The following is a 27,934-nucleotide window of genomic DNA, read 5'->3' as shown; positions in this document are numbered from 1 at the left end:
TTGTTTATGAGACACCTATTTGAAGACTAACTTTCATTGTCTGAAGTGGTATTTTTGGGTATCTACCCGAAGTGTGAGATTCTTATTCAAAAGAGGAAAGAAGAGCAGAAAGTGCTCAGCATTTTCTGAAAACTGGATCCTCTAAAACATTTGAAAGTGGGAAGCAAAACTTTGAGGATGTTAATTTATCAGCTTAGAAAATCTTGTCATAAAAACTATCATTTCTTAGTTTCATAATAAGTTGTGTCCCAGTGTTGGCTCTTGCATACCATAGTCTATGTCTGCAGTATAGATATATATACTTTTTATTCATGTATAAGGCTTAAACATATTTTTGTTAGCTTCAGCTTGATTCCTCAGGAAAAGCCCTTTCACCTTGAACTGTGTTGAAGCTCTGTTAAAGAAGAGCCTATACTGCAGGCTAGATTAAAAAGGAATCGGGCAAATAACTGTTCAGTGAATGTTAATGGTGATGCTTATAGCATGGATTGTGCTTGTAGACAGCAATGCAGAATGGAAAATGTTCTCTTTCTAGAGAAGAAAAGGCTCAGGAGGATCTTATCACTGTATATGAATATCTGAAGGGACAGTGTAAAGAAGATGGAGCCAGGCTCTTTCCAGTGGTGCCCAGTGACAGAACAAGAGGCAACAGGCACAAACTAAAACACAGAAGGTTCTGTCTGAACATAAGGAAACACTTTTTTACTGTGAGGGTGACCAAGCACTGGCAGAGGTGGTGCAGAGAGGTTGTGGAGTCTCCATCCTTTTAGATATTCAAAAGCCATCTGGACATAGTCCTGGGCTGCAGGTGGCCCTGCTTGAACAGGGAGGTGGGACAAGATGATCTTCAAAGTTCCCTTCCAACCCCAACCATTCTGTGATTCTGTGATACTGCAATGGTAGGTTTGAAGTGCTCTGCACCATTTCTAATGAATGACTGCAACGTTTCCTGTTATTAGCACAGGCCAGCAATTTGATGTTGTGTATGTTTTTAAGAGGTTTTTTTTGACACTCACAGCATCCTAGGACATTTTCCCCCAGGTCATCAAAATACATGGTTGCTCAATCATAAAGCTGTCAGGTCAGACATTATTCCATCAACTCGGTGTAAATATCACACTCTGCTGAAGACATATTCCCATTCTTTAGCAAGAACACTGTGTAAGGCCAATAAATTAACAACATGAAAAACAATGACGCAAAACTGACAGCAGCACGATGCACTTGTTTTTTTCATGTGTTATCCCCACAACTGTTTCCTACAAGCCAAGGTAAATGGTGGACAGTTTGGAAGATGTGTACTCTGATTGCCTAAGGAAACAGACAGATATAAGGGCAGATTAATAATGAAACAGCTAATGCATCCCTTGGGAAAGAGGTATCTTCTGTTATTTTATTTGACACATTTTCCTGAAATGTCCCTTATTCCAAATACTTCCAGAAGCTTCTGACTATAGACCTGTGGGCAGGGTGTGTACAACACATTGCATCACTTTATTACTTATAGTGTCCACAAAGGGCCAATTTATCTGGTCAAATTTCCAGAGCTTATAGGATTTTCAAGAGTATAAATAAAAATAAAGGTGCAGAAATTTAAAGAGAACTTAATATATTGATATTTATGTGAGATCTGATACCATGCTTTTTTGAAAATTGCTCTAGGTTCCCAATGACATATTCAGGTACATAAAACCTTTAAGCACCTGGGATAAGAGCTTGATTTTTCTCTCTTTCGCCACAATTTTGCAATGGTTTCTGTGGTGTTGTATCAATATAAGAAATTGAGAGTTAAATCTCAGTAATATCAACTGAATTGTATTCCTTATTTGTAAAATAAACACATTAGTGAGACTACTGTTGTGTGCAGCAAATGCACATAGGACCATACAATCAACATCTAATTAGCCTCACTTCATGTTATATTTGCTTAATGTTAACTTTCTTAGAGCTATAATTTTTTCCTTTAACCATTATAGCAGTTGAATTTTAATTACATTACCAACAAAAAGCTCATTAACGTCACGTAATTGGCAGCGTTTCCAAAAAAACCTGAACTAATTGAGTATTTTCTGAAGAGTTCCCATCAAAGTATAATTTAACCATTACAAACAGCTTGGCAACTACATTTACATAAAGATGTGTCTGAGGAATGTTCTCATGTGTGGAAAATCAGATTTGATATTGCCATTAACAAAACGAAGGAAGCTGTTACATAGCAAATCACTTCCACATTTTAATGATTTTGGCTAAACCCCATGTTTTTGTCAAGAGGGTCAAATGAAACCCCTTGCTTTTCCACAAAGAAGCAGCAACCGATCTCTGACTGAGAGTTAGGAAGCAGCTTGCTTTGTGGGAAGGCTACTCCACAATCTTTTTCAGGTTATTTTGTACTCTCACGGGCTAATAGCAGAGATGAGATACTGTGTTAGCCAGACCATGGTTCTTATGCGGTAGGCTAACTCAGAATTTTTTAAACACGTGACCAGAGAATCATTTACTCTACAATGGATCTCTTGCCAATTATCTTGTTCATATTCTTATATTATGACAGGACTGATTTAATTACTAATCAAAAGAACACAACTATTCCAATCATTACTAGCCTCTAGCATTTTTTAAAGACTCCCTAAAATAGTTCCACTGGAAACAAAGCAAAGAAATCCTTTGATCCTTCCCCTCCAGTCTGGGATGAATGTCACTGAGATTAATTTGAATGCTGAGGTGATGATTAGAGATTAAAACCAGGCTAATATGGCTCACATATTCTGAATACAGGGAGAAAACCCACTGACATAAAATAGCTATCATGAATGTCCTGCTTTCATATTTAAACCTGAACACTGAGAGTTTTGCAGAATCAAGGTTTCAAATAAGAGTTAAATAAAATTTGAACATAGCATTCAATATTCTCAATAATTATCCAAACTTCAGCTTTAAATATTGTGTGTTCCTATCTCTGCTTGGATTCTTTCCAAGAAATTGGAAATAAATTTCGAGAAACTGGTTCTTGTCAGGATGCTAATTAGGTACTTGCACTGCTTTCTTTGTCCTTTCCCATTTTACAGTTGTAGTTAACAAATGCAAGCATATTCATCTGGCAGTGTGCCTTTGCAATGGACCACCTATCTTTGGATTGCAGAATGTAAGTTTGAGCAAGACGGCAATAGATGCACATGGCATTTTACATTCTGATTTTATTTTTTCTATCAAACAGGTGTTAAATGTGCCAAAACATGTATTAGCATAACATTTGCTAATATGCAATATCAAAAGTGGATGTAAACATCAAGTTTAAAACTTCAAAGTTCCTGTTATCAATTCACCTGAAAACTATATAACCTGGGCACTGTTATCATTGCATTCTCCCAGAGGTGTATCAGATGCCTTAGCATGCTCTGAATAGCCTACTTATTCTGACAAAGAAAAACATTGTTTGAGGAAGTGGGTCATATGTGTGTAGAGATGTTTGCTGGAAAGGCCTGGAATTCCATGGTTCTGGTCAGTATACCACTGAAAAAGAAAAAAAAAAAAGCCATAAAACCCCTATGTTATGTTTTCAATTCTGCAATAGTTAAACAATACAAGAACTTTATTTTATTACCATATAGAAGAAAGTGGATGCCTCAAGAAAACAGAGGGACTTGCTAATCTTTTTTCTTTTCATCAGTTTCCAGTATTCATATTCTTGCCAGAAAAAAGTTTCTAAACCTTCTATAATCTAGGAGCAAGCATTACTACCTCAGTACTGACAAGTCAGTTGTATCAAGTCAGGCAAAAGAGCTTTGAGATGCCCTTAGGGATGAAATGCCCTTGACCTGCTGCATGGCCTTCGCAATAGGGGTCACAGTCTTGCTTAGGAATACTGGGCTCTAAGCAACAAGCTTTCAGCCAAATGTTGTGGAATTCTATTCAAAACATCCTGCATTACAGCAGGGCCATGAACATTATGAATGGTGTACTGCAAACAAAATACACGTATGAATTATGCCAACTCTTAGAAATAACTGACATTCCCCTGTAGCTGAACTAGAATGACTACAACTGCATACAGTATTCCAGATACTTGAGAAATAACCTGGGTTTACGAAATACCAGTGAAGGAGGCAGAAAATGCGGAATACACAAAAGGGCCTACAAACCCCAAGTACAGGGGGATCCCTGTGTGATCCCTTTTTGGGGAGTTCATGGCCCTGGGAAAACGGACTCAGGTAGAAGGCCAGTACGTTTGATAGCAGGCAAACACTTTGGTCATTAGCCCTGAGAAAAAAGGTGCAGAAACAGAGCTTAGCATGTAATTCAGAACTACTTTTCCCCCGTTCATTCCTCATGTATATCCTCTAACCTCTTGCTTATGTGTTTCTCTCTTTGCCTGCACCTGCTACCCCAAGCAAGTTTTGTGGAGAACTTGGTTTTTTTTCTGATCCTGGATATACTACTTGGATACGTTATACCCTTTTTGCTTGTTTCACCTCATGCCTGTGGCAGGCATGTCCAGTTCAAGATAGAATCCATCAGAACCAGTGATAGTTTTGGCCCCAGAAGCCAGCTCCTTCATCTTCCTCTCTTTTACTAGCTATCAGCAACTTTCATAAGGAGGCTGGTTTCTCATTCTTCTCCCTGGCTCTTTTTAAAAGCCTCGAAGTTAATTCTTGACAAGAGAGAAATCCTGCTAGTATCCAAAGGGCAAGAAGGAAAAAAAAAAAGAGCAGGCAAATCCTTTGAGGAAGAAATTGTTTATGAAGAGTAACAAATGCACTACCAATTGCCAGATTTTGAAGCATGTTCAGTTGAACTGGGTCCTTAAAAACATTGCCAAATGTCAGATAAGCTTATTGATAAAGCTATAAACCACTGTTTAAAATGAAAAATAGTCTGTTATTTACCATTGCCTGGAAATCCACCCGTGCATTAACCAGAGCTTTTGCAATTTGTGCTGAGTTCTGAAAATGTACATTATCTGAAAAAGGAAAAAAAGAGATTGGCTGTTGAAACGTGTAAATACCACAAAGCATGAAGTTATAGTGCATTAAGTTGTGTCCACTAATTATCAAGTGATACAGTTGACATTACTAAGAATGAGTAAGCATCTTATAATATGTCATATGGAAATCTACCAAAGATCTAAGTACTGACCCTAATCAAAGGCATAGAAAGATGCTTAATGTTTTTCAAACAAAGTGGTTCTGGCTCTGTATTTGTACTGCCATTTGCAAATCTCACCATCTGCTGTTCCATGGATGAGAAGATACTCTACGTTTTGGAAATTCTTTGCTCTTGCCATCACAGTTGAATTCTGTTGAGAGGAAAAATGAACAGTTCAGCAGCTTCAATTTAAACCACTCAGTCACAGAGCTGAAAGGCTTCCATTACCTAGCAGAATAACAATCAAACAGTTGGACTGGCATAATAATGACAGCAGTGACTTCATATCAATCTGAGATTACAATAGGAGCCATATATATTTAGTGCCTTTTCTAAGGGCCAGTTCACAAAAAGCACAGCACTAGCCATGTGTCGTTCCCTGAACACTACAATTCCTGGCTACCCAGACAGCTCTACCAGGGCAGTTCGGTATTGAGCATTTCTGTTCTTTGAGTTGGGATGGAGAATAGGTACTGAGAACATGATCCAAAATCTTTAATAGGAGTCTTTCCACTAACTTTGGGTGTTAATTCAGGCCTCTCTGTATCCAGAGCTGGTATGTGTGCTGCTAGAGGAAGCTATAGACTTCCTATTAATATGAAGAAAAGAAGAAAGGCAACCTGTTCCAGGTAGGGGAAGCTGTTCTGACCATTTAGTATACTTATGATGTTATTATCAGAGAGCTAAATTTGCATGAAGCAGTTTGCATACCACAGCTAACAGTATCATCCAAAACCTTATGAACATCAACGTTTTAACCTCTCTCACATGAGTTCTTTCCTAGGCTAATGGTTTGTACTGGCAGAACTGTCTGACTTGTCCAAGTGAGAAAATAAGGAACCTTCAATTTAGCATATTTAGGATTGATAAATACAAAACCACAAGTAACTATGGAGATACGAATTTCACAGCAGTAGCTTAGCTGCTACAGGACTGCCACTATGAGAGCTGGTGAGTAATTTTCTTTCTTCACAGTTCTACTTGTCTATAGAAGTGTGATTCAAGTTTAAGGCAGATCAACACAGAAAGAGAATTCTCACCTTGTAGTGCTCAAGATTATCGGATTCTACAGGAAGACCCATAAATCGTTCTGTGTAGATAGATGCTGCGATATTAAAGAAGAAAAAAGCTATAGATAAAGAATATACAGATATTTTTGTGCCTCCAGTGACACATAGCAAATTAAATGTTGTTTATTTTAACCGTATCTGTTCTGCTTGGTTTCCTCATAATACACCACATTTAAACATATTTAAAAAAATCAACTATGGAAGTTAATTAATAAATGTCCTCCAAACCGTCCTTGCAGAAATAGTAGTTTGATACTCATCTGTGGAACCAACAGAAGGTTTTGTGGATAAAGGTAGTTAACTGATACTGCTTTATGCTATTGGGTTGAACTCCAGAAGTCAGTTGGATGAGCCAATGAGCCAATAATACATGGTGGAGAGATGACACAGGCTATTTTTGACACCCTAAAAAAAGAAGCTGAGCAGAATTCCAACCTGGGATGTGTATGTGTATATACAGTAAATATGGATATATATGTTGTCCTTTTCCTATTGAATGGATGGATATATGCAGCAATTAGGGGGAGCAGGAAATGATACAGGCTTGCACTGAAAAAGGGGTGCAATTGCTGTTCAGGTCTCTGTTCAATTCATTTTTCTAACTACAACAAGGACTTAACAGATTTGACAAAATAAATGTGAATAACTGAACAGTATCTATCACCAAGAAATCAGTAGGAACAGCTATCTTTGAGCTGCCTGGGTATTTGTAATTTAACTAAAAGCTGTTATGAAAATTTGTGGAAAACTGACGCAGCAGCTGTCACTACCAGAACATTACTTTCTTTATGACCTTGCCTTGAAAGAGTAACTGACACATATTGAGCAGTCAAGCTGCAGTATTAAAAGAATTTTATTTATTTAACGGAGTCAGGGCTTTCTGACAAAGAAGAGCTGGCATCTTTCCCTCCCGTAAGAGAGGTGATGGCCACTGTAATCAGTAAGGAATTGGGATTGTCTCCCCTGTTGTCCAGTTTGGTACACTGCATTAGAATAATTTTGTTAAAAAGTAGAAATGAGAATCCTCCCAGGAAAGGAAAATGACTCAATATACTCATGTTCCCATGGTTTATTATGTATCCTTTACATATGTTACCATTGAGCGCTAAAGATGTGTACTATGTCTCCCAGATCAGCCAAGTAAGTGTCCTGAAGATAACTCGTTATAAACTAAGTACCAAAAAATCTAAGTACCCTATCTTTTACAAAATCCTTTATCATTCAAAGAAAACAGAAAATGTGCAATATCTGTTGTCAACACAGTGTCAAACAACCATATTGGGCTTAAGTTTTCAATAAAATAGACTCTTTCTGAATGGCTGGCATTTCTACAGTATTCTGAGCCAAATTCTCCACTCTCTTCTACCAGCATAGCTACAACAAGTCCACAGAGGTTAGCAGAATTGCATTACAATGACTAAGTGGAAGATTCGGCTTGTCAATTACTGAGGAAGAAAAAGGAGATAAATTGTGAATTTTAATAAAACAGTCACAGATCTAATGCTTTTAACTATACATTGTCCCCAAATGCAATTTCCCTTGCCATCTTATAACTGTTCAGCTGTTATTAACTCTGACACAAAATGGAGGTGAGTGGGAGGATTTCAGAGAAAAGATTATGGTCGAGACTCTAATCTGTGCATCTAAAAGAGGGTGGGACAGAATTTAGAAGCTCTAGGGGCCAGTACATCCTCTGACATACTGATACTACTTAGAGACTCAAATATGTAGCATCCTGTAGTTTTGCCCCTAACACAGTTCACCCTAATGTTAACATGATCTGTTTGCCAAAACTTATGACTCATGACTTCCTTCTGTTTCCTTCCTTCCTTAGTGGAGGTACATTTGCCTGTTTGGATTTTACAATGTGTTTTTAGCAAGATTCTTTAACTCCCTCCTGAAAATTCAGCTAAAGTAAAGATTGCAAAGGTGTGGGTCTAATCTACTTTAACTTAAAAACTTCATTCAATTTTTAATGGTTGGACGAATGTTTATAATTCTTCTTTTATTGAAGGACTTTTGCAAAAATAGTGCTTTATGCCTGCATTCTGGAAATAATTTTGTGATCATGAGTGAAAATGTCTTAAAAAATCTTGATGCCAGTGAAAACATGAAGACTATGCTTCCGGTGTCATACAAATGTTTTCCCCTTTGTTTGCAAAACACCATAAATACAAGGAATGTCTGTGCTAGTAGTCAGGGAAGGAATCTTCCCCATTTAACCAAAAAATTTTCTCATAACCAAGACTTCTTAGCAAACAACCATATGCCAAGTAAATGTGTTCAAAGTGCTACATTTTGCTCATTGAAAACATGCATGCCATGATTCTTTTTTACACTAAGGTTCCTTTACACCATGCCAAAAGCTTAACAGGTCTGCAAGTAAGTATGAGTATGTGCCTGCTTTATTCCCATAGCAAGGCCCTGCGAGTATACTCCTGGAGCTGTTTCCTCTGAACAGTTTGGAGCCTAAGTCAATAAACATAAAAAAAAAAAATGTCTCGTAACACAACAACACAGGAGGTGTGGCTGAGAAACATCTAAAGGGAAAAATTAAAAAAAAATTATATCAAACACAACTGAGTCCCTCTCTTTTCCACTGCTTTTGGGAAATAACTCTGCAATCACCAGAGATACTGATTCCTGACAGAGATCATCTGCAGTATCTGAAGTTGAAGTGCACTGTGATTCCCTTACTGGCAGAAAAATCATTTCAGCTGTTCCTGAATTCAGTGATACTGTTTTAACAGGATTTTTAGGGAGATCACTCCTGAGTATAGCAGTTTATCAAGAGGGCTTTACACACGTACTGTTACAGATGTGCATATGGAATGATCTGGGCATACCTTCTTCTATGTGACAAAGTCTGTTCCAAACTGCCAGTTGCAGTCAGTTATTTTCAGCAAGGAAAACATTAAACTTAAGGTCTTAAGAGCTTTATGTCTAGGTAATTGCAATGTCTTTAAGTTTCATATTGCCAGTCTTCTGCAATGATTTAATTTAGAAAGTCATTAAATGCTACATCTTGCTTTCCAACTCAGTATTTATGACAAGTTTCCATACCGTAATATTCCCAGCTGGAAACAGGAGCCACAGCCATTCCACATTTAAATACTCCACTGCCAGATCCAAGTGCCAAAGAAGTTACGTATCCACCATAGGACTAGGGAGAAATCACAGACAATTTAAAATTATTGGTGAAGTATCATTTTGTTTTCTGAATCAAACTCATAAATTAATTCCAAAGTATATATTTTGCTTTGAATGCATGGAGGACAAAGCAACAAAAGCTTTTTTTTTTTTTTTAATTTATTTATTTCAAATGGATCTCATGTGATTTCTTGTTAGAGAGATTAGACAATTTTATTGAATCACTTCTTTTTTGCTACTTCTTCAATGCTTATCACAGGATACTGCTCTTATTGCCACTTAGAATCATAGAAAAATTTAAGTTGGTAGGGTCCTTCAAGGTAATCTAGTGCAACCTCTATCTCAAAACAAGGCTAACTTCAGATTTAAATGAGGTTGATCAGAGTCACATCCACATTACAGAGCCTCTCTACTCAATTTGTTTCAACACTGATCACTGTCGTCGTAAAAATTTTTTTCCTAAAACCTAAACAAAACTTCCCTTGTGGCAACTTGTGTTCATTGCCTCTCATCCTTTCAGATGCACCTCCAAGAAGAGTTATAGGTTTTTCCCTCCCTCAAACTACCTAGCTTTTGCTAACGATTGGCATATTGAACCAACCCCATCATCAGTACTAATATGCTCAGCTACTTGAGAACTTGAGGTTGGAGCAATTCCTCCCTACTGCCTGCCACTGTTCCTGTTATTTTCTGGCCTGATTCCTCAAACTGGGACCCAGCAAGGAAGAATAAGTTCATAGCTGGAAGTTAGGTAAAGTAGTAAGTAAGCCTGGATATCAGAATAGATCTGTGCAACTGTGCAAGGCTAGTTGCTGAGACAGGAAAATAATGTAAATAAAAAGCATTTGGTTTGGCTGTCCATAGGATGTGGAACTGGGGTTGCAAAATACTTGTATAAGGTCTTTGGCAAATAATGGGTTACTGTTTAGTTTGGAATGGAGGAAGGGATAAAAATATGGGGTGTGTCATGAAGAATTCTGAAGATTATGATCAACCTCATCAGTAGCATATGAAAGACTAAGGGAAATAAGAAAAACTATTAAATATTTTTTTGTATAAAAGTAAGTTAGTCCCTCCCTCCTCTTGACATTCCAGCTTGAAATGATAGTGAGGGATATGCTAATGGAAACCATAATTCGTATAATTTTTCCAGCTCATTTGATTGGCTCATTTGATCTTTTAAAAAATCAGTCCACAAGGCTAAAAAGTAAAGGATTAGGATCAGGCAGATAAATCTATGTACTGTAACCGGCAGAGAGATAGAGTTCAAAATCTGAATTGCTTTAGCGGTTATTAAAGAGCTTTTGCCACCCAGAAGAGTTTGGTGAGTCTGAAAGTACCATGAGCTGCATAGTTCATGCATACCTGCCAAGCTGCAGGCTATAAATAAGGAAACACCTTTCAACTCCTTTCAAAGGTTATGGACCAGGAAGTGGTATAATAAATAGAAAAAAATGGAAAAAAGGACTGACAAGTTTGGCAATAGTGCTGTTATTTGAATATTGTATCCGCTACTGGGATACAATACTTTAGATGTGTGAAATCTCTTAATTGGTTCTGGAAACACTGTGGTGAAATAAAATATGATGTGATTAAAAAAATAAAATATTTTCATGTGGCCTTAACTTACTTAATGTCACTTTAGAATTACTCACTTGTAAGTGTATGTGTCACAATTTCACCATATGGTACCCCGTTTTATCCTGGTGTTATAGCAGTGTCTGACCAAAGTAATTTAAATATTAGTTGGTAGAAGCCTCATAGAAAGATTTTAGCAACCCTGCTCATGTGCTATCTAAGATCAGGCAACTTCTATAGTTACAGTTGAACTGAGTCTTACAAGATCCATCCTCTAGTGTGTTTCTGGGCAAGCCTCTTACAATGAAACTGGGCCAACGAAAACAAACAAAAACCAGCAGAAAAATAAACAAAACAAACAGTGACAGATCAGAAGAATTCTCCTGGCAAAGATAAACAGTTAAAGAGAATTAAATAAAAGGTCTTTCTGAATGATAATCAGAGAAAAATGAACATGTATAAAGAGAAAAATATTGGAAAATATTAATGAGTGGCTAACGTACCAGTTTATTCTGTAAGCTTTTTTAGTTAGTGCTGCCTGTTACTGCTGGATAGCTGATGCTGATTTACTCAAAGAAGGGGTAAGGGTGGCTAACATAGGTCTGGCCTCCAACCCCCTTCAGCATTCCTTACAGTACTGTCCCTAATCCATGAGACCCTCAGGTGTTGCTTATCAGCTCGTTCTCCTGCATAGTACAATTCTGTTATGCCGAAGCTGCTGAAGCTGGGTAGGAGGCAGGGCTCCAGTTCTGTTTGTGCATTCTTGATCCAGCCATTCATGATGGACATGAGCAATTGAGTCAGATATCCTAAACATCTTAAAAATCTCTATAAAGGGGCTGTGTGGCATTTGTGCTGCCACTGAAGTTGGCTTCAGCTCTCCCATGACACCACTAATCGGTCTGCATCTCATTTCCATGAATGGTCCTACTTTGAAGCTGACAGCACAGGAAAAAGAACCCCAACTATTCCAATAATTTATTTTTCTCCTATTAGAATGCAGTGCTATCCTAAAATTTGTACCTGAGGCATGCTACTCTATTTCTCAGTGCCTAAGGGTAGTGGAATCTGCCCATTTAATAATAAAGACTTGCAACACATCTGGCTATAAAAGGTTCTGGGAGTGTTTCAAAGCAAAGTACACGAAAAAATCAAAGATGAAAACCAGACTGGCTAATTATTTGGAATGACTCCTATACCGTCCAATTTTTCCACTTCTTTGTGAAGCTGTCAATGTTGTACACCCCTCAGACCCACATTCATCCCAACTGACCGTTTCAAAGCCAGCCAAGTATACAGTGATTCAGAAAGAGGCAAGGGTCACATTTTCTGATGAGAGATATTCATAGGACTTTTCTCATTTCAATCTCAGATCAGAAAGGACAATACTTGAATTTTGACACCATGCCAGTGAGTCCCTAAGTTAAAAGTAAAGCCAATTAAAACATCTCAGTTTTGCTTAACTTCAAGTCCAAACAACGTATTAGACATAAGCTTTTCAAAATTCCCTCTTGAGCTGCCAAAGATCCCTTTTTGGGGGCTTGCACTGTTGCAATCGCATGTATATAGGCACCAACAGGAACTATCCCCTTTGGCAATACCATGAAACACTGGTACAAGAAACTTTATACAGATTTAGGACAGAATAAGGAAGAATTAAAACAATTATACTGCAGGATTATTTAAAGATAGATACAAAAAACCCAACCACTTACCCAGCCCCATATTGCTATTCGTTTCTCATCAATAAAACCCATTTCTATAAATTTCCTGTGGAAAAGAAAATCACAGAAATAAATGCATTATTACAAAAGATTGCTAATACTATAACAAATTAGCAAAAAATAATTTTTCTTTCACTTTTTTTCACACATCCCACCAATTTGAGCAAATTGACAATCAGCATAGCATGTCTGATTTCTACAAATTATTCAATTAATAGATATTTCAGAGGAAAAGGAATAATTTTTCTTGAAAGAATAAAAAATGCTGAAATTAATACTTTCTTCATAATAATTTTTGTTCCAGTGGATGAGGACTCTGCCCAACTGGCTTCCTGGCAAAAAAGTTCTTTTTACTTATACTTAGAATCCACCTGGATATTTAGTCCAGACTAGATTAAACATCATACATTATACTCATGTTGCACATGTGCGTATGCAAATGTACAGACATACACTCACACACATGCAGAGAAAAAAGTTCAAAAAGTGTACACCTACTAATAACCACATTTCATTTACCATAGCTGTACCTTCCCGCAGGCTATTATCGTTTTCATCGTTTTAATGCCAAAGGTGCTGGATTACCATTAACATTCAGACCTTATCCTGGAAGATGCTCAACATACTCATCCTACAACGAGTTGATATTCTGATATCTCAAGAGGCACAGTATCAACCTCTGAGATTAGGGATTCCCCGGAGCAATAAGCTTTCTTTTTTATGTGCCTGAAAAGTGAAGAGCACATACTGCTACTATAATAAAAAATAATGATGAGGAAAACATCTTCTAATGCTCCAAGTACGTAATAAGCTTGCAATGGATGAAAGGTGTACCTTGCTTATGCACTCAGTAGTCAAACAGGTCAAAGAGAATCATAAATATTAGGTCTCCTACAAAAATCCTGCATCAGAGTCTGAAGACTGTATTTCTAGAGCTGTCTTAGCAACAGCAAAGAAAAGAGGACGAGGCAAAAGACCACAAAGGTTTGAGAGTGACAGATAAACAAAATAGGTTCAGATACACCCCAGGACACATATTAGCCTTATTTTACTAGGACAAGCACGAGTGACTGAGAACACTCAAAATGCGGGATACTATCTGGGTGGAACAAAGTTAGAAAAGCCAAAAAATGATTCAGCTTTGTTACATTGCTGTCTTAATCCCTGGGGTTCCTCCTACAGTAAAAGCCCCTCCAAGAACTTCCCACTAGAGTATAGGATCCTCTCTAAAAATCATGCATCTTAAACCATGTGTTAGATCAGGAAGATGGAATGCAATACATTTAACTGAATAAAAATTTAGTCTATGTGCTGACAGAAAACTGGGAAGTGTGAAGTCTGAGGTCATTTCTTCACAGCCTGTCTCAGCAGATTTTGCAACTGCAGAATCAGTTCAGGTTTCCTCTGTCTCTGACATTTTATGTCTGAGTGACGATTTAGAGTAATAAAAAACCATTCTCTCTCGTGATATTTTAAAGTATGCCATTGCTGCTGAAAGTTTCAAGAAAGAAAATCAAATAATAGATTAATAGAAAAACCTGACATGATATACAGCTATTCTGTTTCATTTATCACTGAAAAGCATAACGGTGTGTTTATATCATTGAGGAGAAAATGGATTATCACAAAGCAGAAAGGGGAAGGAACAGATACCCTCCTCACACACACTTGTAAATACAGGCTGTGTTCTCAAATAAGTAGAGAAAGCTGTGGAAACCTGGACTGCTACATCCAATTTCTAGCTAAGCTACTCAGAGTCAGGTCTATTACTGGGGGAAACAGGGTATTTACTGTTGCACCTGGAAATCTGTCCATGCTCTGATGGGCCAAATTCCAGACCAAAGGCTAGACTAAATTCCTTATTCCTGCCTTGCACTTATCTCTGTGGGGTTCAAACTAACACTTCTTTAAATGCTCACTTTAGCAGCTCTACTGCTTTTGTAGGCTTAACAGGCAGCTTTTCTTTACAAAACCTCAGCTTTCACTCCCTCCTAAAACCCCTGCTTAGGGAATTATTTTCCTTTGGAACACTTTAAGTGTTTTGATGCAAAGGAGCAACAGCTGGGGAACAACTACCAGAGGACCTCAGACATGTTCTGTTGTTCATAACTATCCTAAAATAGCTTGGAAGGCAAGTTTATGACTAACTGACCTCTAGAAGGCTTGTGTCAGGATTCAGTTTTGCTACAAACTTCACATTTGACCTTTAGCTAATCACTGTGGTACATCACTATGGATCTTTGGCTAATCGCTATGGTCTGAGGTAGGTTTCCCCTACAGGGAAAACTTCATAGTAATGGATAATACATTGGCTTACCTCTCACCACTGATGCTTGTATTTCCTTAGGCCTAGGATTGAAGCCTGTGATGATGCTCTTATAAAATGGAAGTGGCGAGGTCCAAATGTGGACTTAGTAGTATATGGACTTAATATACCACATAAAACCTCACTGACATCAAGCACCTCAGTAATATTTTATTTCTACAAGCCTTCCTGTCTTATTTCCTGGAGACCTCAGCTCTCCAGAAGAAAGGCTGAGAAGTATATTTAATATTTTTTTCCCATTACTTGTTGTAGGTATGTAAATACAACAGTTATACAGGGAGATATTCTACTTACTTCACTGCTGAGATTTGGTCCTCAACTTCATAGATTCCTAGTCTTCGATATACTGCATGCAAAATCTTGTCACCTTGATAAGCTGTCCCTCTGCCATCCACTAGAGCAACAATAATTCCCTCTTTGCTGGCAAGATAGGTTATCCAGCTAATGCTAAATGTTTCTTTTACATTCTGACTGCAAGGTCCTCCGTACCTGAGGATGAAAATTCACATATTTTCAACTCATATTTATAAATTTATAAATGATTACTGAATACTGCACTATAGCTATAGGTACTTCTTACATTTTCTCCACAAGTATTTTGCTGTATGGCTGTGGTTCAGAGACCTCAGCAGACAAACAGTTCCACTACCATTTTCATATATTTGTGAGATTTTGCTATCTAAAATCTGTTTTAATCCTTTAGGTCTTATGCATAAGGCAAATCATTACTTTTAGCTTAGACTAAGGGGTGGAGCATCAGGTGCCTGTCCTAAGGGGAATCCTTGGAAGAATGATGCCTCAAAGACTCAATTCTTGCCTCTCTCCAGATTCCTTAAGTGTAAGAGCCCTTTTTTGGTGCTTTTCTGCTTTTCTGCATTGGATCTCCACATGCAGTCAGCAACGCCAAAGAAAACAGGAGAAAAAAGTACAGCTCCTTACACTTTTTGGCCATCCCCAGACCTTCTTTGTTTCAGTAGGGAATATCATGTGCTGTTGGAGCTGTAGGCAGAACACACCCCACATAGCTGAGCAATACAGAGAGACACTCCTCATGAGAACGGCAAATTACACATTTGACCTCAAGGACACGACTGACTTAATCTTCTACTCTAAACTTCATTCAAACACACTTAGCATTCTTGGACCTTTGGATCATTACTGGTTAATAAAAAATGATGTAAGGTTTATTACACCCACTCAGCTCTCCTTTCTGCCTCTCATTTTTTTTGCACCACTGCAATTTTTGTTGCCTTTCCTGCCTGCAATAAATTAAATTCATGTCAAATGCTCTTTAGAAGGAACATTTGATCAAAGAAGCCAGTCCACATGGTTTAGGGGTGTTTGGGTTTTTTTCTTAAAAAATGAAGCAGGCTCTTGGGTTTTTTTCATATTAGCAAAGCTGAAATCAATAATTTCAGACAGCCTCATGATAAACAGAAGCAGCAACAGAGCTAAGAACTCCAAGCAATGGCCCACATGTTTTTATCCTTTTTCTTTCTCTGAGGAACTAATCCTTGCCATGCTAAGATTAACATTAAAAACCTCATTGCTTTCCATTGGGTTGAATTTCTATCCCAGAACTATATTAAAAAACCCACCACAACAAACAAAAGAGAACTAAGTGGCTTTGCTTTTGCTTCATAAAATGTTGCAAATGTCCTAGGTTTTGTTAAATTATAAGAAGTATGTTTTCTGACAAAACAACAACGTTCAAAGAAAGGAAGTGTTACATACACCTGAATAAGCAGAGGGTACTTCTTGGATCTATCAAACTGTGGGGGTAGAAGCATTTTGTACCACAAAGCTAGAAAAGACATATTAAAATTATATTGTTAATGGTTAAAATGATTCCTCCAAGTATAACCCAGAGTTTGTTGTAATAGTATATGAAAATGAATCAGCACAAACTACACAATGCATGAACTGTGAATCACAGAACTGATGCAAGTAACTGTTTATATTGAGCTGTTGAAGAACAACTTTGAAGAAATAAGATGCCCACTTTTATTTTAATTTAGCTATGCATAAAATTATTATTTCACATAACTCTAGGTTCTCAGTTTTCCAGGTGCCTAGAAAAACACAACTAGGAGTATAACTGTTGTTAAGATTATGAGAAATGAGTTTTGGAAACTTTACACTGATTCATTACCATGCAATATTGTTTGTGAAGTCACTAGTGAAAACAACAGTGTATGCAAGTCAATATAATGTGTAATACATGAACAGCAGTTTACATTTCACATTTTATTACCACCAGACTATAATGTTTTTACATGATATTTAAACACTTTACCAATAGTATTAATGAATTTAAAAAAAAAATTGCATTGTGAAGCTGAGATGTATTTTAACTACTATTTTACTGAGAGATACCCTGAGGCACAGACAAATTGGTTGTTGTCCAACAGGGCAGAACCAGGCCTCTTCCCAATCTGACAGGCTAACAAGTTTGTTCTACAGAAAGACGATACTTACCATAAAAAAATGAAGGCAAAATATTAAAATGGTAGGAATAAAAAGTATAATAAAGATGTGTAATTCTTACTTATACCATCCACTTCAAGTTTATTAATTTCTTCTTTTGGTAGTTTGATCTCTTGCAAAGCAGACTGCAATTCCCAATTGTCTTCCAATACTGTGAGCTCTAAGTAAAAGAAATGCCTGAATTATTAACTAATTTATTGTTAATTCTTCTTCATTAATTGAGATTCCTTTATTTTGTGTTATTAGAACAGAAAGAAATTCTGTGAATTTTACAAGCAGAGTAACGAAATAAACTCAAGACACTTCTAATTGGGCTTGATCACATTGCTAAATAAAAGCAAGGCACTGGTATTATAGTGCACAAATATTCGTTAGATTTTTATAGGATGTACATTTTGCAATGCAAATCATTTCACGTGTTATTTCACTCTGAGTGTTAAGAGTCCTGGATGTTATGAAGAAACTCCTTTCTCCTGCAGAGTCCTCATCCCAGTTTTGTAATATGGTGGGAGCTGGAAATGCAAAATTCATCCCATCATGCAGAACACAGTCCTATATTTCCTCTCTTGCTTACCACAGTAACATCAGTTTAACCTCTGAGACTCTTGGGCAGGATGGTTAAGCGCATAGATGTTTGGGAATATCTTGTTTCTAGGCTAACGCAGGAAATTCAGTTTCTTAAGGGGTTGTGGCAAACCCTTGCTTAACCACTGTATGGTATATTCCTACACAAAGATACTAGACTTACCATATAACTGTCCTTAGTAATATATTACTGCACACTTAGTGAACCTGTTTTGTTGGGTTTTTTTATCTAAAAAGTATTTAAAATCTTTGTTTTACTTGCTTTAGACCCAATTTACAGTTATATAATTTAAAAATGACTACTTAAAATTTAGTCAATTTCCAGCATAGACTGCAGAACTATATGTTATGAATCCACTGGGTATTACTTGTTTATTTATGTGTTTTCCCATGAGTAGTGATGGATGAAGAATATTGTGCATAATGGAAAACTGTGACTTTTAGCTTCACTTTCAAAATGAAAGAGCCTTTTAAAACTGCAGGAGATTTTTCTTTGTTAGTTTACCTTTTTTTTTTTTTTTTTTAATGGCAACCACTTCCTGTTTCTGGAAATGCTCAAAAAAATACAAGAAGTACTTCTCTCAGCACGTCTTGAGCTAGATAGTGCTCAGGACATATCAGAAATATAACACTGGAATTTGTTCTTTCAAAGTACTCTTGACAAGTTCTGCAGATTCAAGTGGGTTTTTATGGCTGAAAGATCATCCTAGCTTTGGATACTCACCCAAACTCAGCTGAATCCTTTCCATCCTTCCCCTCAAAACTCCTGAAACTTGCCCATTACCACAAATGAATTGTAGGCATGCTGGAAGGAGCTTACAAACTGGTGTATGTTAGTTTAACTGCATGCCTTCTACTAAAATTCATGGGTGATATATTTTCAAAATGCTGCCAACTGCAATGAAAATGGATCTACTGAAAATAGTTTTGCACCCCAGAAGAGATTATGAAAGCAAGAGATTTAAGGAAAATTAATCCAAAAAAGGTCGTGAAAAAGTCAGAGAAGCCTGAATTTGTTTCTGTTCCTGAACAATAATAGCACAGCAGAGTGAGGCATCATGAAACCAGTGGTGAAGATCCATTAAATGAAACTGTCCTCTCCTGCAGAGAGGTTAAGAAACACGTATTTGTAGTTGGGCACTTAGCTGCATTTCATGCAATTCACACTTTGATAAGAAAGTAGTAGGGGCCCTTGATACACAAGTTCATAATGAATCATGGAAAACAGAGAGCTATGACAATGGATTAAATATGAAAAAATCCATGCATTAGCTGTATTTAAACCTTTAAACCTACTTAAACCTTCTGCAAAAGAAATACCAGAAGAACACAGTGTTTTTGTAGCACAATTGCAATAGACACGTTGACCAATCTCTTCCATCTGCAAACATTTTTGAGTGCTTAAAAACTAAGATGTACCAATTCCTATTGGAGTTAAAATAATCTTATGTTGCAATTCATTGACTTCTACGTGAATCACCACTGATTAATTTAGCTTAACAATATTGCGGCATTTGTCTTCCTCATGTTTTTATGTGTCTTCTGGTCAGACAACACTCAGTTAATAGTGGGCTATCAATACGGGCTGAACTGTAAGGACCCTGGCATTAGAACTACCAGTGCATTTCCACTGATTATTGGGGAAGGAAGGGGGAATGCCAAGTCACTGAAGTTTCTTACAGGACCATGCTAGTTTTCATAACATTTCAGGACTGAGTGCTTTAAGTTGGAGAAGAGTTTTTAGGGAAAAACAAGGGACAGAGAGAGAAAACTCACTGCAGAGCAATTAATATTTTCATGCTTAGCAAATTCCTGCTCAGCCTGGTTGCAAACAGTCCTCACTAACAGGCTAGTTAAAGAATGAGGGCTCTGAATGTTTCTTGCCGGAGTTCCCATTTTGTATCAATAATTACACCTTGTCTGAAGCAGTTATTTGAACTGATCATCTGAAAGAGCTTCTGCTCTTCCCTGACATCTCTACCGATGGCTGAAAAGCAAGTCACTGATCCAAATTCTAATGAGTACAGTACAATAGCTCAAACTGCAAAGTCTAAGTAGTACACTGTTGCCTTTTGTATAGGGTAGGGTTGCTTCATGAAAAAACTCAGAAAGTCTTGTGTTCATCCAAATGTGAAAAGGAATAGTTTGGAAATCACAAGAATGTTTTCTACAAAGTTTGACTCAATATTTGGTAGACAAAGCGTTGCCGATGTTCATTGCATCTACAGTGTGTAAACAGGAAAAACATCAGGATGCTATAAAAGTGCTGGACTCAGGAATGAAAATAAAGGCATCAGTGTGTTCATTGATATTTGGATTTTACTAATTAACAAATCTAGAAAGACACTAGATATTTTAATAACAAACAAGATGAAAGGCTTCTTGATCACAGTCCTAAATATTGTATTAGAGGATCTGCATAGTGAAGGTCAATGAGAAAAACAATTGCTCAGAAATAGGCAGGATATTTGCAGTACCTCTATCACCATGGTTCTCAAAAAGAGTAGAAATGGGAATCCCAGGACCTGTCGTAAGAATGATAAGAAGGCAGTTTATAGTTTGAAGCTGGAATTTGGTGATGGAGTGTGTATTACATTAACATTGGTAACTGACAGGTGTTAAAGAACTCAAAGTTGATTCACAAATCTGCATCTTCTCTGCTGTATAACCCACTAGTCCCTGCTGCACAAAATACATAAGGTACTATGTGTACATAGACTTGTATACACACAGGCATTGCTTAGCAAACATAATAGAAATAACTTTAAACCTACTAACAAACTCTTCCTCCCTAGAGATGAAGTGACATCTAGTTAATACCTGAAATGTGATTACATAAGGCGAATGCAGAATTAACAATGTGAAACATTCTTCCGAGAGCATGTCGCATCATATTTGTGAAGGTGAGTGGCTTTCATATGGTGACGACCTTACTGACTATTTTGTGCAAGAATGATTGAAAGGTGTTATTATTTGCTACATTTGCTTCTCTGCTCAACGGAAGTTCTAAGGAACTCTTCAGAAGAACAGTAAACTTGATATGAAATACGCAAAAGGAAAACCTTGGATATTTTTCTTTCCTTTTTTTAGATTTTGAGTTCACTGTTCTTTGATTACAGCAATAGATGAAACCTTAGATCACTGAAATCACCTAACTTCAAAAGATGAAAAAAACATGAAAAAGTTTCTTTCTGGAATCTCTCCTGGTTATTGTGAAATTTCTATGATTCATCCAGCTATCATTTGGGATAATCAGTATTATCTATAACTCTGATAAATTTGAACGAACAACTGATTATATGTTTGCTTCCATGCTATACATACCATAACAGATCAAGGCATAATACTTAGAACGTTCACTGAACCTTGCTGTATAATACTGGCATCTCTCTTTCCTTAAATTGCAAGTAATGCATTGTTTTCTCATAGGTTTACTTCCAATACTGATTCTAGGAGAAAAATAAAATAAAGCAATGTTTATGTTGCTACAACTAACTTCACATGTGTCTGCCTCACATTCTAGAACATAGGCACTGTACTTTCAGACAGTTCAATTTAAAAATAAATGTTTTCCCTTTTTATCAATTTTTTTTCCCCAAGAGTATATTTAAACTTTAGATGCTATTTCTCCTCAATTCTCAGATATAATCTGAGGTCAAGATTTAGTTAAATAGCTTGCGAAATTACACTTTAAACATCTTGAAACTAAATTATTTTATTGACAAATCCAGAGCTATCTTCTATCAACCTAGTATCGTTAAGATAATGTTGATAACACTTACTTGTAAATATTCCTTCTTCCTGGATAGCCTTCAAATTCATTGCTTGAATAGAAACTGTAAATTCATTTATATGTTAATAAATAATCCATAAAGTGATGACCTATGAACCAGCATCAAGATGAAAAGCCGTCTTGGAAGTTAACTTAGACTTTTTGAGATTTCTGCATGTGATGGAAGAGTAAGTTAAGCTTATACACCTTTCATCTTAATAAATCTTTGCTCAAACTCTGATTAAATGACAAAAACCCCATATAAATAGGAGTTCTATCTTAATTCTCATGAGCTAATCACTCCAATTATGTAAGCTGTATCTATATAGTAAACTGAATGAGAGACCATAAAAAGAGAAGTAAATGCAAATTGTATGAGGGTTAACCACATGATTAAATTTAAGTATTTCTAAATAAGTCTAAGATGGGTGATTGAAAATAAATAAAAAATGAGGGCAATTTGGAAAGAATCTCCCATAAGTAAACCAAGTTTGCAAACCTGTGCATTGCCTTTGCATACAAATTTGTTGTAGATGCATTCAGATACAAAACAAATTATACCTATTTATAACTTGGTCAGCAAACAAATGGTGTTCAAATGATTAAGTGTTGCTTTTACTGACAACACTCACAACCTGTTCTCTTCTTCATGATACTTACATTGCATCATTTGTTACTCTGAAAATGTATATTGCCTCCCATTCTCCACTTGTAATTTGGATTGCATTCTCCTGTGAAGCAAGACATATAAGTTACTGAATATTGTAGAATTATTTCAGGAACTTACAGTAGATCAATGTAGAACACTTTGCTTGACTTACCACAGAGCCGTTGATGTAATGAATATGCTTATAACCATTTTTGTCACTAAAAATTTTGTAGTATGAACTGCTGTCTGATGTAAAATATGGTGTAGAAACAAAGAACTGAAACAATGGAAGAAAAATAGTAGATGAGACATAAGTAAGACTGTCCAAGCTGTTCGGCAGATTACAGTACACATACTAAAAGTAACAAGATTATTTAATCAGTTCAGATGGGACAAAGTACTTTGCACAAGCGTTTACCCATGATATTCAATTTCCCAGTCAGTACACATTACAATTTCTAACCCGTCATGTCAGATTTCTTAAGCCGATAATATAGATACCTCGTACCCTACAAATGCAAGCTCTCTACTTATAAGTGGAATAATTTGTTTGTATATGCTGAATGGCCTTTCTTTAGTTATTTAAAAATAGGTAGAGGTGATTTTTAAAAAATAAGTTTCTGAATAAAGCTAATATTCATGAATGGTACCAGATTGAAAATCCTGTGGACCACAGAGTCTGGCTGATTCCTGAGCAAATACAGCACTAAGTAAATGGATATCTGAAGTTTCCCATACTATTCCACTAATGTTAAAGAACAGACTATCCCAGATAAGACCATTCAACTTTTGCTTCCTTTCAAACCATCACCTCTTTACTAAAATTGTTAGTCAAGGATGAGTTACTGCAACTGTGAGTTTTATTTTCAAAACATGAACATAGAAGAATGACCTGCAAGCACTTCAAACATAGCACCAAACATTCCTGAGTGAGTATGACTTTTGAATAATACTAACCCGAGCTCGGCTAGAACCTGTGACCACAAGCTAAATTGTTCTGGAGCCTGCTTCTAATATTCCTAATGCTTGAAATCCCATAAAGGCTAAAGCAGGGATTTATGCATGTGTGCAATTTCTTTAGCTCTAATAAAAACCTGTCATCAGACCTCAAGAGAAGTGGCGAAAAAAGAAAGGGACCAAGTAAAATAACTAATCCTTGTAAATGTGCAGTCTTCACTTCAAATAAAAACACGTCTCTTAAAGGACAGCGTACTGAAAATCGAAACTCTCAGTTAGGTCCACTGCAGGATATTCAGGCGCAGTGTGAGGTTGCCCATATTGAATTCTGGTAACTTCACCTGCCTGAGGAGTGAACATAAGCAATAATACATATTCACTGTTAGAATATATGATTGTAAATACTGATCTCATGCTCTTACAATTTCCTTGCAGGTTTGTTTTTACTGTGAGTTCCCAAAGATAGGTGTTATGTCTCTTCCAAGATAAAGGTTACTGGGTAGAGAAAATTTCTTTTGCTTAGGGGTAACTGCAGAGAAGTATCAACTACCATTGTAAGTGGGGTATCTTACCTTGAAGGTTCCTCCCTAGCTGAAGATATGCAGCACTTGGCACTAAAACTCTGTTCTGAATGGACAGGTTTTAGTCTCAAAATGCTATGGTATGACAGATCTTATCTCTTGCCCTAGTGACATCAGAGGAACCTTACATCTATTGTTTGCCTCCAGGATGCTTCTAAGAATTACATTGCAATATGAATCTACATCTTTTCATGACTTCCCTCCCTTCAGTATAGTATCTAATCAGTTGGTCTAAGATTTGCAAAAGGAAACAGAAAAAGTGTTTTTAAACTCAGAAAGCAGGTAGCCAGATACTATGCCTAGCATAGCAGTAAAAGTCTCAATCCTACAGTGCAACAGGTTTAAGCAGTAGTGTTGTATGACTCAGAATGGTGCTTCATGTTTCAAAACACTGCTGTGAAGATGCAGAAAGCTGTAGCTTTTCATTAAGTCAAAATAGAGTACAACAAGAAAACCTACTCCGCCTGCCCATCCTGTTTGACTCTCTTCTATGTGCTGTTGCTTCTGAAAAACAAAATCAAATGTACACTCTTTAAGAAGTTCAAGAATGAGTTTATGGAGATTCAAAATCTTCAAATAAAAAATCTGTAGCTGCCTGTAAAAAAGAATTTTAGAATACTTGCTATGAAGGTTCAGGGACTTGAAGGTTGTCTGAGGTAAATAATATTACTGTATTAACACCATTATGTTAGTTAAAATATTATTTTTTAACAGCTGTCATCAGAGCTAAATAAAATATAAAGTAATTGTTTTAACCTTATGCAACATTTTCACTGAAAGCAAGAATTAAAACTACTTAATCTCATGAATTTTTCAGTAAAAAAACCAAGTAAAATAATATTTCAGGAATAAAAATATTAAAAATCTGTGTTAGATTCTCAGCTGGTTCATTTGACATATTTCCTTTCGTTTCAAAGCTGTGATCTCAATTTATAACAGTGGATAATGTGACTACTAGGTACATCTTTTAAATGTAAACATTAAAAACCTTAAAAATACAAGCCAAATACTTTAACAAAGTAAAGTACATAGAAATCAAGGGTCTCCATATTTGGTGCTCAGCTTAGAGATATTAAAGGGCCTGATTTTCAACACTTTTAAAAAATCTCACACATAACGTATTTAGAAAGAAGAATTAAGGATTGGCAAAGATAATGTAGGCAGCAAAAATCACCCAGATTATCATATCCTGAGACTATGAACATAAATTTAGCAGGTCTTAACTCCCTGTAACATTCTTAAAGCTGATTTTAAAAACGACTTATACTGAGTATAAGTGGATCAGTACCTCCTGCAGCTAAAGGTGCTTTTACATTTTTATTTATGTTTTACTTACAAAGTTTCTAGTGCATTTTCAATACTTTCCTAAGACTTTTTCATTTAAGAGTGTAATATCTTGCTTGTTGGATGGAGCAAGTGATTTAATATTTAACAATTCTGCATTCAATCAATGTATTTCTTTTTTTATCTTGCAAACTTTTCTTTATACTGTTCATTTAATACAGTATTTCTTCACAGTCTGAAATAAATTCAACAAATTTGCTTTCTAAAGAATATGGTTTGTATTTGTTATCCTCAATGTAATATCGTTAGCATTCAGAATCATGCTTACTCCCTTTCAACTTAGTCCCTGCAAAGTGACTTATTTGAGCAAAAGTTGCAGGTACTTGCTCCTTAGAAGACTGTTTAGTACTTTGCAAGGGCTCCACTGAGCTATTAACTCAGAAGATGGATTTTATTTCTTTTTAAGATAAGAAAAATGGGATGTATTGTTTTATATCTGCATCCTAAATTTATTTTCCTTTCTTTAAATTAAGGCTCAGATCTTGATGACATAGTACATTAAGGATATTTATCTCTCATACGAGTAGTCCCATTGACTTCTATGGGATTTTTCTGTGTATTAAAGTATTTACAGAATTTAATTGCAGAACTGGCATCTTTATAGCAAATCCCAATTTCACAAACACGTACCTAGCTTTTGCTCATATGAATAGTTCCACTGAAGTCATATTGGTTTCTATGGTCTATTCACATGAGCAAGACTTGAACACATGAACATTTTTGATGAATCGACACTTTAGGAACACCTTGTAGATTATATTTTGTTATTATTTTCAAGTACATAAAGCCTAGCACATTTATTGTACATTAGAGTCTCGATTTAATCTGAAATCAACAAGAGAACTATTTTTGCCAATGGAAACGAACAGAGAGATACTTTCTAACGGCAAATAGATCTAATGCAGCACTCCCATCTGTTCACACTCCTTCAATTGGCCATTTGTGCAAACTTTAATGTGATAAAAGCATTGTATCACTGTATAAATATAGAATTATAGAAACGTCAGTAGTGACTCCATAAATAAGGTTTCATGGAGAAATGCAATTAAACAAGGATCATGCACACAGTCCTGCAAGATGGTAATTGTTCTGGTCTGGTTCCAGCAAAGCAATTAAGCACATGCTTAATTTTAAACACATAAATAGACCTACTGAAATAAATAAAACTGCTTACATGCTTAAAGCTAAGCTTGTGCTAAAGTACTTTGGTAGATTGTGGTAAAATCCTAGAACCCTTGATTTTTTTTTCCTGTATGTTAAAATATTTAGTTATTAAAATGTAGGTTACTTGGAGGCGAGATCGAGATTCAGTGTTAATGTACTTATCAAGTGGAACAATCACTTAGGAAACACATCAAATGCTGCAATAAATATGTATTTTTTCCTAATAAATTAAGATATTTCTCTGTGGAAAATTACTTCAATGATAATGTTTTTGAAAGAACAGGACCTTAACTTCCTTTTAAATTTGCAACAATTGTCATATCATAGAGGAATAAAAATGATTTTCAGCTTGAAAAGGCTGCGTCAATAAACTCTGAATTTACAATTTATCAGTTATACAGAACACTTTTATAAGTGTTCTTGCCTTTTATTTCCCATTAGTTCAACGTTTCAGCCTAATGCAAGTTTTTATAGGTGTTCTGTACCACGAACTCTAAAAACAAGACATGCAAACAGCATCGATACTAAAAGACAACTGAAATTCAGGGTTATCCTTTTGTTCAGGATCTATATTAATTTATCGGTGCCTACAGTATTCAGACTTTACAAGGTCTTTTAAAGAAATATTTTTTTCAGAAAGGCTTCTGTATGTAAGATCTATAACTATTTACATATAGGTATAGATAGCTAGGCCATCTAAGCTATCCTTATGCTCAACAGAGCATGGTTTTCCTTCCAAACTGTCTTATTGATAGAATGACATATTTAAACTAAATGTAGAGGTACTGTTGCAATTAGCCTGAAGTTTTCTTTTCAGATCTGAAAAAGGGATTGTGTTTCTGAAAACTTGCCTGCTTTCTCCAACTATGTGATTTGATAAGACAGAAGAATTTCTCCCTCCTGAAAACCTGCCTTACTTTTAATCTGTATGTTCTTTCAACTAATTTAACATTAATCGTAAAGGACATGATTTAGTCAGACTTAGTATGAAATTTCAACGTAGTATACTAAGATTTTCTTTAAAAAACAATAAAGATCCTATATGATTCCACTTTTGAAGATGAGGAAGCAAGAAGGAACTAAACAACAGTACTGAAAGCTGCTCAATAGCATTCTTCTTATTTTTGTTGCTTTGATTGTTATTTAAGCCTCACTAAAAAAATATTTTGGTGATTTTATTTCTTGTTGGTGCAATTAAAATTTTTTCACCCCTCCCCCAGCAATTAAAATATTGAAAAAGGTATCACTAGTAGCTAAAAGATGAATGTGATCAAACACTGGAAAATACAATTATGGCAGGCACACAATTATTTTCTAAAAGAATTCAGGGCAAGATTAAATATACTTCTGCAAGTAAGTCAGAGCAACCTGTGCGTGACCAGTAGGTGTTAGAATAGCTATGCAG

General features: G+C 36.1%; 1 protein-coding gene across 2 annotated transcripts in view; it reads right to left on the bottom strand.

The window, feature by feature from the left end:
* Positions 1-1,180: 1,180 nt before the first annotated feature.
* Positions 1,181-27,934, bottom strand: part of FAP (fibroblast activation protein alpha) — a 42,520-nt gene continuing 15,766 nt past the window's right edge. Inside the window, exons 12-26 of one of the 2 annotated variants that reach the window (XM_050900250.1) lie at positions 24,481-24,525; positions 22,656-22,760; positions 22,495-22,565; positions 21,845-21,898; positions 21,387-21,511; positions 20,540-20,587; positions 17,539-17,637; positions 16,725-16,794; positions 15,285-15,479; positions 12,656-12,710; positions 9,276-9,375; positions 6,183-6,247; positions 5,221-5,293; positions 4,884-4,957; positions 1,181-3,510 (exon numbers count right to left, since the gene is read on the bottom strand). In XM_050900250.1, the coding sequence (XP_050756207.1) occupies positions 3,409-3,510; positions 4,884-4,957; positions 5,221-5,293; positions 6,183-6,247; positions 9,276-9,375; positions 12,656-12,710; positions 15,285-15,479; positions 16,725-16,794; positions 17,539-17,637; positions 20,540-20,587; positions 21,387-21,511; positions 21,845-21,898; positions 22,495-22,565; positions 22,656-22,760; positions 24,481-24,525 (1,281 nt within the window). In that variant the 3' untranslated portion in view covers positions 1,181-3,408. The remainder of the gene's footprint in view (positions 3,511-4,883; positions 4,958-5,220; positions 5,294-6,182; positions 6,248-9,275; positions 9,376-12,655; positions 12,711-15,284; positions 15,480-16,724; positions 16,795-17,538; positions 17,638-20,539; positions 20,588-21,386; positions 21,512-21,844; positions 21,899-22,494; positions 22,566-22,655; positions 22,761-24,480; positions 24,526-27,934) is intronic. The other variant, XM_050900251.1, reaches the window with a different exon arrangement.

Source organism: Gymnogyps californianus, chromosome 7 (genome assembly GCF_018139145.2).
Source record: "Gymnogyps californianus isolate 813 chromosome 7, ASM1813914v2, whole genome shotgun sequence".
NCBI classification, from domain to species: domain Eukaryota; kingdom Metazoa; phylum Chordata; class Aves; order Accipitriformes; family Cathartidae; genus Gymnogyps; species Gymnogyps californianus.
The sequence above is the reverse complement of the archived record's forward strand: the minus strand, read 5'-3'. Positions and strand labels throughout refer to the sequence as shown.